General features: G+C 38.0%; 1 protein-coding gene across 4 annotated transcripts in view; it reads right to left on the bottom strand.

Annotated features, from left to right (window-relative positions):
- Window positions 1-1,585: 1,585 nt before the first annotated feature.
- Window positions 1,586-10,045, bottom strand: part of wdr95 (WD40 repeat domain 95) — a 21,880-nt gene continuing 13,420 nt past the window's right edge. For 2 of the 4 annotated variants that reach the window (XM_046073454.1, XM_046073455.1), the window contains exons 22-30: window positions 5,570-5,732; window positions 5,376-5,471; window positions 5,215-5,273; window positions 4,341-4,473; window positions 4,174-4,213; window positions 3,678-3,766; window positions 2,616-2,800; window positions 2,418-2,505; window positions 1,586-2,293 (exon numbers count right to left, since the gene is read on the bottom strand). In XM_046073454.1, coding sequence (XP_045929410.1) covers window positions 2,473-2,505; window positions 2,616-2,800; window positions 3,678-3,766; window positions 4,174-4,213; window positions 4,341-4,473; window positions 5,215-5,273; window positions 5,376-5,471; window positions 5,570-5,732 — 798 coding nt within the window. In that variant the 3' untranslated portion in view covers window positions 1,586-2,293; window positions 2,418-2,472. The remainder of the gene's footprint in view (window positions 2,294-2,417; window positions 2,506-2,615; window positions 2,801-3,677; window positions 3,767-4,173; window positions 4,214-4,340; window positions 4,474-5,214; window positions 5,274-5,375; window positions 5,472-5,569; window positions 5,733-10,045) is intronic. The other 2 variants (XM_046073453.1, XM_046073457.1) reach the window with 2 other exon arrangements.

Raw genomic sequence — 10,045 nt, 5'->3', positions numbered from 1 at the left:
ATGAATACTGATAATCTGCTTAAAACTGTAAGAATAACATTGTGATGAACAAGAGATTTTAGCATCCAAAGATGTATTTTCACTTCAGATCACCTCCAGCCTGGGTGTAACTGAAACACGTGGATTTGTGGAATGTTGTGACCTATAATTACAATGTTTATCTCCCAGAATTCTTCTGGTTTTCAAAATTACTGCTTCTCTCTCTGAAGGTGCCTATCTTACAGAGATAATTCAGAGGTCCCACTGCTTTCAATCGGTGTGGGTAATTAGGTTATAGGGTTGGGCCAAGTGCTAATAGTTAGTGTAATAACAAAATAAATGTGGTGTGTATAACCTCTCCCCAGTTACTCTTGTAATTATTGTTTGTTAACATTAAAATGCATGCCCTCATACTTTACCAGTATGGGGAGAAGGGAGAGTGCATGTGCAGGTGAGTGTGTGAGTATACAGGGTATGATAAATTGCAGGTTTTCAAAATCTCCATGGATATGATTTCTATGAACGGTGGCCCAACCAACAAGATTTAAATACCACAGTGACAATTTACTTGATGGACTGTGAAAAATGCAATTGTATGCACAAGCTGTACAATACACCTCATTCACCATTTATTTGTCTGTGACACATCCACCAATGTGTCCCTGAGCAAAACACTTAACCCCAAGTTGCTCCAGAGGCGTGCGACCTCTGACATATATAGCAATTGAAAGTCACTTTGGATAAAAGCGTCAGCTAAATGAATAAATGTAAGTGTATTTTGCTTGCTGCACTCGCATGTTTCACTTTCCCCTTTCTCATAGCTAAAATGCACAGCTATAAGCCCTCTATTCTCCATGGTCACATGTTCTACAATATTACCGCCCCTATCATTTAGTATATAGTCTATATCTCTACCATGAGAATTTCTATCTTCTCTGTTGTAACCTAGACAGGTGGTGTTTAATGTGTCAGATAGATATCTCATGTCAAATCCTTGAAAGTTATAAAGCAGGTGAGGACAGCTATAGCAAGGACATTACATAAATGGTAATGTTAAACATGATTTCTTTATAAAAAATAGGGTTGACATTTGAAAGTTTGCAGGCTTTAATAATAAAATGGAGGCCAGAGCACCTTCACAAGATCATAATAAATACATCTTACACATAATACATCATACATCTTGAAGTTAAAGAAATGTATTATGCAAATCAGAGCCATTATCACTGAAAGGATGTGATATGTTTTCTTTTTCCTGCAGTTCTCTCATAATTTCAAAATCAGGTCTGGATCAGTAACGTTAAATTATCTTTATCCCAGCCATTAATTCTTCAAAGAAGAAAGAAAAAAGTTTTTATCCTACATTTAAACCTGCAAGTACTGATTTTTGTGGCCACTAAGGTGTGACTGAAACAACACATAAACACAACACTGACATATAATCACCTTTAAGTTGATATGGTTAGATGTTAGTAAACAGTTGCCTAATTTAAAAATCCAAAGATAAAAGTTCAATTTCTGTAAAAAAAAAAAAAAAAAAAGAATTATAAGCTTAGTTGAAATATTTGGTTATGGTTATAATAAAGAATATCTATAAGAAATTTCTTCCTATTGCTAAATACATTGGTGTGTTTTTGTAGAAAACTAAATTGGTATATAAGGAAAATATGCTGCTCACAGCCTGAAGCCGTAAATGTCAAAGCTATCATAGCTGATTTAGTCTTATGGTAACAAGTTCCCAACCCTTTTTGATCTTCACCCTTTTTATTTCATTTTATAACAATACTAAAACATGAACAGTTGTGTGTTTCAAAATGCAAATAGCAATTTTATGGAACAGCACTGGAAAGCTGATTACTCAGCTCCTTCTTTAACGTGAGCACCTGTAGATCCTGCAGAACTTGTAGAAACCTTCCAGGGATCACTTGGGCAGTCTTAAAATCAGTTCAGTTATTTGCCACATTTTCTGTTTAACACTTTCATTCATCCATTGTTTTACTTCATATGGTCTGTTGTTGAAAATGTCAGTTGGGTGTGACTACATACAGCCAGAATTCTCACTATTATTTCATTCTATTTTATTTTTCTATGTTGGCTTTATGGTATTGCATGCTGCGATGACCCAGTCCCCATCAATACTGTTTCATCTTATACAGTTCACTCTAGTTCCTCGGTGCTGCTTCTGAAAGGATCAATACCAGCGAGGGAGGGGTCAGATCATTCAATAGTGTTTGGTGGCTCCACAGTATCAAGGCCTTTCAGAGCACAGTGGTTCGAGGGCTTGTTAGTATGCCTGACAATTTCATGACAGCGTCTGAAATGCAAATAAAGACACACTCACTCTAAATATAAATCTGTCACTTTTTTAGCTGAGTCTGGTGTAAGACTTGCATTGCACATGTACAGTATTATTTTCTGTTGTAATGGTTACAACTCACCCACTCTTGTGTTCCTCTGGATAAAACATGCTTTTAATCTTCCTCACTGTCTGTGTCACTGATGGATGGTGGAGGAAGTCTCAGCTTGCTGTGCACACAAAGTTCAGTTCAGTTCAACGTTTGGAGGGGGAAGAGACACAGAGAGAGAAACATGCTCTGCACAGTTCAGATAATCATTTGTGAAGTAATGCAGCTCACCTTTAGTTCCCCTCTACGAGCCTCAGTCTTGTCAGGTTTGATGGCATCAGAAATACATGTTTTTACATTCAGAATTTCATGATCTGGCATACTCAGAGGATCAATCAGAATTTCATAGGGGACAGCAGGATGCTTCCAGGAAGAGGAGATGTGGACGCTCCAGCTCTCAGACTGACCAAAGGTCCCTGCGGATAAAGACAGAAATTCTCCAATTTAATGTTTTTCCAAAGTGTACGGCTTGGGTTTGAAGCAATGTGACACAGTCACATTGTGACTTCTTAAAATGTCACAATGTCTGAATCTATTTGAAATCATTTCCCCGCAGCAGTGCCCTACTGTGCAGCACACCTCCTACAGACACACAGAAAACAGAATCTTTAATTCCTAAGTATTTAATCTGTTAAAAAAGTTATTGCTTTAATATACTTGTTTTGGCAATTTTAATGACATTTCCTCACGTACAACAATTTTTCAAATAGGTATGCAAATATATCAGAGAATTTTACATTCTACTTTCTCTCAGTGGGAAAAACTGAAGATCATTGCACTGAGAATCACAATATTCACATAAATGTTATGACCTGTCCTGCATCACTAATCAATTAAGTGGCCTGACTCTAAATCTAGTTTTAAGATATTTATTTATTTAGGTAATATTGAGAAATGTAACTGACACAGTGTAAACCTGAGGCCACGCAGTATTGTTGAGTAGGAGGAGCACTTGTTGTTTACTGGCTCTCTAGGCAAAATATAATTAAACTGACATGTAGTTTGCTGGATGCACTGTACTTGATGTGTACTTGAAAGTGACAGGGCACATACACAGTGGACAGGGAGTGAGTGGAAGGGGACCACAGGGGCCTGAAAGCTTTTGATTTTTACCCCCTTGGCCCCCTATAGGGTAAATCCAGCCTTGTGTACTGTCTCAGACTGAAATGAACACAGCCATAAATAACAGCATTTCCATCTTAAGCACTGCACCAAGCTCAAGATTAATGTTATTTGCATGGACATTAATAATGTCTAGAAAGAGGGGATTGACAGATGAAAAATGACACCCACCTATGAATTCTCCATGTGTACTCCAAAGGCGCACAGTGTAGTCGGTGGATGAGGTAAGCACCACTTGATCAACGTCAACAATCTGCAGGCTGGACCAGAATAAAGAGACATGAGATGAAATGGGAGAAGGCATTTCTGGCAGAACACTTTAAATTATCCACCCTGTTGGTACGTCTGATGGCAGATGCACCCTGGGCAGCATCTCACCTATACTGATCGTCTGTTTAAGACCTTCCCACACACAGCCTACTCTACATTTTGATTGTCTGTTGCAGCAGAAGGAAGTTATGCTGTTCCTGCTGCCACGACACCCCAGACTGAGAATGATTGGTTCCACTAAGGATGTACTGTACCCACAGGGACTTTTAAGTATACAACTAGCTAAAAGCAAGTTATAAAAAACTGCTTTTTGACTGCAGTCAACTGATCATTTTAAACTTAAGACCAGATGAATTTGTGACTGACCATGCTAAAGCGCGTTGTGTATTTTACATACCCAGTAACTCTGCTGGTGTGGGCACGCCAGAAGTTTTCACCTGAATTAATGTGAAAAAAACAAAAAAACAAACAGGAACACTCTCGTAAAAAAAAAATGATTTCGCATATTCATATTTGCACTGTATGTCTAATCAAAGTGATTGGGAAGAAAAAAATGCAGCTAACCTCTAGGTGAGTTTTGCTCAGGGGAAAACTTCTCCATGTTGTAAATGTAGATGTAACCGATTCGGTCAGCAGCGTACAGCAACGTGTCCTTGTCTGTTTTAGCCAGTTTTGTAATCTTTTGTTGGAATCTAGACTGCAAAATGGAAATAAAAATGTTTTTATTCTTATGAAAAGTGTTACTTTTTGATCTTAGCACTGATTTGTCACCAACTATTCATGTAAATTTTTCATGCAACGACTCTCTTCCACCCAAACTAACAGAATTAAAGAGACTGAATGAAACACTAACATCAAACACTTCTCCCTGTAGAGAGTAAATGTTACCTTCCCACAACACAGACTTAATACATTGCCCCAGATAATAGTTCCCGTCAAATAATTTGATATATAATATAATACAAAATGTGCCAGGCAACAAATTGTAGAAACCAATCAGAAAGAAATGAAAGTACATGAAAAACCTAAAACTGGTAACAGCCATTGTTGCTAGGTAACAAAGCACAAATGGGGTATGATAGCAAAGCAAAGATGTTGTTTTTAGGGTTTTGTGTGAAGAAATATTTAATATAATAACATCTTTATATTTAAAAGCCTAAAAAGTTTCTGCTATCTACAGGAGGATTTCATAGGCACATGTTTTATTTCAATTTCATGCCCCCATGTTCACTGCTTTGCATTATGTAGCTGCAAGGAAGGTACCTACTAGTAGTTCAAAAATTAGAACTAAGCAAAGAAACAGTGCTCCACAAATTACCTTACTGTCAGCAGTAAGATCAGCAATTTTGAAGGTAAGAGAAAGAAAAGTAAAACTGGAGTCCTATGCCATGATTTCTAAAAGTGAAACCAAGAATAGTTGTTGAGTTATAGATCTTACAGCTTTGAAGCTGCCCACAAAATTTCCTCCACTGAGCACGTTCCAGAGATTTATATAACCTTTAACAGAGAAAATACATAATTAACAGTACATTGACAGACATTGTGGAAGATTGTAAAGTGCAATTATGGGCTGTAATTATTGCTGTCCATAACACTGACCCATGGCCCCAGATGACAGGAGAGCTGTAGCCGAGGAAAACTGCTGTAACTTGGAATTCTTTAGGAAAGTGATGCTTGGAACGCTTGTATCAAGTCCTGTGTAACAGAAAAAAATGTCAAACAAATGCAATGTTCTGATCGGATGAGAGTTTTATTACAAACATTCATTATTCGCTTTGAAGCTAGAAAATCACCTTCAGCATTTTGGTGATTAGCTGGAAGAGGGCTGAAAAACCGACACTGTATACGTCCAGAAACCACATTCCACACTATAATCTCTCCATCATTGCTGCTGGTGGCTAGGAGAGATGGGGGACACTGCGCCACACAAAGGATGTCCTCCTTATGGCCATATTTCTGAGGAAAGACAAAGTGTGAGTCTCTCTAAACAACTGCAGGATAAAAAGGTAATTAATACCAAGCCAAACTGAATTTTCAGTAGGCTAACAGTAATTTTATATTTATTATGAAGGATTCCTGTCTTTGTTTGAGCATAAAAAGATACAGCGTTATTACTTTCCCCATCATTCAGCATGTTTTAAACAGCTGTGGAAATATTTGAAAGTATCAAAGTGAGTTTCTTACACTGGCGCAGTTTCTACCACCTCTTCTTAAAACCAAATATTATTTTTAGGGCTGGGCACATTAACACGTTATTATCGCGTTAACACATTAATTAATGAACACCAACAATTATTTTATGGCATGTTTTTTTCTTCTTAGGCCTATTGTTTTGAAAGTCCGTTGCTCACTGGATCTGAACACACATACAGTCAAACCATGGGTCACAGGAGGGGCGGGATGTTGATCAGCCTGCAAATCACCCACCAAAACAAGCAGCGGAAGGAGGCTTCAACAGACTACGTTGGATGCAGCGTGTGGGAGAAGTAGATAAACAATAGCAAGACAAGCGATCAAATCCCATAGCAAAGTGGATAGCTACACACTGCATGATGGTATTGTGGAGGATGTCGATCGTTCTTAAAATCACAACATAACCGCTTGGCCCTACGGGGTTGCTCTTTGCTCCGGTGATCAGATACAGCGTTCCACGAGTAAACGGCAGGTGCTCTATGGAGAGTAACCATGGTAACAGCTTCTGTGTGCTACACAGCTGTAGCCTATTTAACTTAAGTTCAAATGATAGGTTACATAACTTTACCTGATAGGCCTTCATCTAGATGCTCTGGTGATGGTGCAATGGATAAGACACATGCCTTTGGTGTGAGAGACCTGGGTTCAATTCCCACTGTGACCCATCCGCCATTGTGTCCCTGAGCAAGACACTTAACCCCTCGTTGCTCCAGAGGCGTGCGACCTCTGACATGTATTGCAATTGTAAGTCATCAGCTAAACAAATAAATGTACTGTCAGCCAATGAGAATTCCCTCCTGTTGATGTCCTATTTAGTAAACAGTAATAGATTCTGAAAACTGCAAGGATCAGTCTCTATTCCAATGATTTGTGCTGCGCGTCACATACAAAAAGCTCAAGACAATTCAACTTTGGCAGTGGGTGGGCGTGTGCGTGAGGCGAGCACCACTGCGACACTTGACCTCACTTTGACAGGGACACTTGCTACTGAACATAGACTGTTTATGCTGCTCCCTGATAAAAGAAAAATGTTAGTTCAGAAAAAAAACAAGAAAACTTATTTATATATGATTTATATATGTTAACCTGTTGCTCAGAAAGTGCCTGTTACGATGTTGTGATCATGGCTCTGGACTCAAACTTGTTTTAACAAGCTAGATAAAAGGTAGCCTAATGCCCTGGCAGTGGTAAATAGCTTTGCTTTTATATTTGATTTGATTACATTAATGTTTAAATTGAAATATACAAGAAATATTTAATTGCTACTGTGTAAAGGGAATACTGCTGGTAAAAAGCAACTTATTTGTTTAAAGTGTTTGCAAAACACATGTTATTACACTTTTGTGTATATAGCAGTACATGTAAATTAAAAGTACGCAATACACTACTTTAGAATCCATTATTCAATTTTGCACATAACAATGTGATTAATCGCGATTAAAATTTTTAATCGTTGCCCAGCACTAATTATTTTCTAACAGATAAAGCTTGATATGGTACTAATAGTACAGATCATATGCAACCTTAAAAGAATAGTTTTGGGGAAAAAAGCACATTTGGACTAATAACCTTTGTGTATGGTGACTGTGCTCTTCTAGGTGAGCTAACCGACACCCGTAAATCTTGTTTCTTTAGATTGTGCAAAAACTGAAGGGTGTAAAAGAGGTGAGCTAGCTGATCCCTCCTTTATGCTAACGGGTAACTGCTAACATATATTTCTCAGACATTTTACAGATATGATATCAATCCCCTCATTTAACTCTCTGCAAGAAAGTGAAACAGGATAATTTCACAAAAATGTCACACTATTTCTTTAACCATATAAATTCCTAAATGATCAAGGAGCACCTCACCGAATAAGTGAATGTCTTAAAGTCACCAGTTTGTTTCAAAGAACAAAACATTCAGAGAGGAATCATGGATAAAAAATGTTAAATGTCAGTTTTAACTGAAGTCTTGATTTTGCTTACAGTTCCCCAGCCAAGTGTGCCACACATTTTGGATCAACAGCTGACTTGATGTCAAACCCCTGAGCAAGCAGACAAGCCAAACATTACTCCTGCTGCTGTACTTCACACTGATTCAAAGCGATTCGTCTTGTGCTTTATGTGTGCTTATTTCTCACTGAGCTCAACAGGAATATTTTGCTTGGAGCGATGTTTTCAACAAGAAACTACAAAAAACAGGAAAAGCAGATGGTATTTTTCATTAACTCTAGTAACTTGTAACTGATAAGTTAATTTACTGTAAATTGTATTCCAAGAAAAAATATTTAGCTGAATGGGGCCTTCTTTAAATGTTTAATGATATGCAACACCATACTGACCATCTGGAGGAAGAGAAAAATTCACAGTGAACCCAAGGATGAGGGAATGGGACCAATCTATATAGAAAAACCCATTGATCTTTCTCCGGCATGCCATTAATGAAAAACAATTTCAAGGGAGGGCTCTACAGATAATCAAAGGAGTCACTCTTCTTACTGGCCACTGTAATGTAATCTTTCTGCTCTGTTGATGGACCTCTTTGGGGGTGAGTATAACCACCAGCTATAATGAAAAAGATGGAGGTGGAGTGAGGGTCTCCTCCTCCAATGGATCATACAGCGTTGGGGAGAATCAATTTTCCCTCTTACAGAGAAGTGCGCCCTGCTGTAACCTGACCACATTATACAGGTAAAATCAGATAAAGCAACTGTAACCTATTGTGTGATATTATTGTGGACTGGTTGTACAGCTTTGAGAGCATGAGGCTGCATTCATTATTGCATTTCAAAAATGAACAATGTTTACAACAGTTGGATGGGAACCAGAGCCTTCAGCTATCAGCCTCCTCTCCTGTGAAATCAGTTCCCACTTTGAGTTCGGGAGGCAGACACCATCTCCACATTTAAGAGGAGGCTTAAGACTTTCCTCTTTGATATAGCTTACAGGCCCTGAACCATCCCTTAGTTATGCTGCTATAGGCCTAGACTGCCTCTCTGCCCTAAAGACTCTTCATCTGTATGCATTCTTATCCCATTAATGCAGGTTGCTAACTCCACATCTTTGGTCTTCCGTAGTTGTGTGCTTTCTCATCTCTCTCTTCTCTTCTTCTGAAGCTGTAGAGTCAGGATCTATGATTGCAAGCCACCTATTATTATTAGTAAAATTATTATTATTATTAACATTAATATTATTATCACTACCTTTACCATTACTATTACTTTAAATCTCTATGTGGAACTTGTTTGTTCTCTTTTGCCCTGCTCTCTCTCTCTCTCTCTCTCTCAACCCAACCATTGAGAACGATTCTACTTGAGGTTTCTGCCAGTTAATAGGCAGGTTTTCCTTGCAACTCTTGCCAAGTGCTTGCTCATGGTGGGGATTGCTGGGTCTTTGTAAATACTATAACAAAGAGTATGGTCTAGACATGCTCTATATGAAGTGCCCTGAGATAACTTCTGTTATGATTTGGCACAACATAAATTAAATTGAATTAAATTTGTTTGTTTCCCTGATAATAAAGGGAGGTTTCGCTTGATCTGTAATGGTTATTAAGTGTTTAGAGAATTTAAAACAGTGTAATGTGTGTAATATTTAATCCCATGTAGGCTAGAAATGGCTCTGAAAAATACATTTTTGTTTTTAGTAAATTATCGCAACAACTATTTGTTCTATTCCATGAAACATGGTAGATATTCATGGTGCTCAGACTATAAATCCTAATGACTTTGTTGTCATGGTAACAATAAACACGTCCAACACCTGCTTAATGTGAAACAGTCACAGTTTAGCCATGAAAAGATAATGGATTGGGTTAAAATAAGCAAATTACGTTAGTCAGTTACAGTAAGTCACATGACATGACTTAGGTAGGTAAGTTAGAATAAGACAACTTTGACTTTTGGTTTCACATGGGACACAATCAGCGTTCTCCTGGGTGAAAGTCTTGTGTTTGATTTGAATGACATTTGGGTCGTTATAAGCTGCTTATATGGCAGTATTTTGGAGGGGGCTGTAAATGACAGTCCCATCCACCTCAGCCATACTTTGTCTTTTGTGCTAATTAGCAAATGTTAGCATGCTAACACATTA

Source organism: Micropterus dolomieu, linkage group LG17 (assembly GCF_021292245.1).
Source record: "Micropterus dolomieu isolate WLL.071019.BEF.003 ecotype Adirondacks linkage group LG17, ASM2129224v1, whole genome shotgun sequence".
NCBI classification, from domain to species: domain Eukaryota; kingdom Metazoa; phylum Chordata; class Actinopteri; order Centrarchiformes; family Centrarchidae; genus Micropterus; species Micropterus dolomieu.
This window is presented reverse-complemented; position numbering and strand designations above follow the sequence as displayed.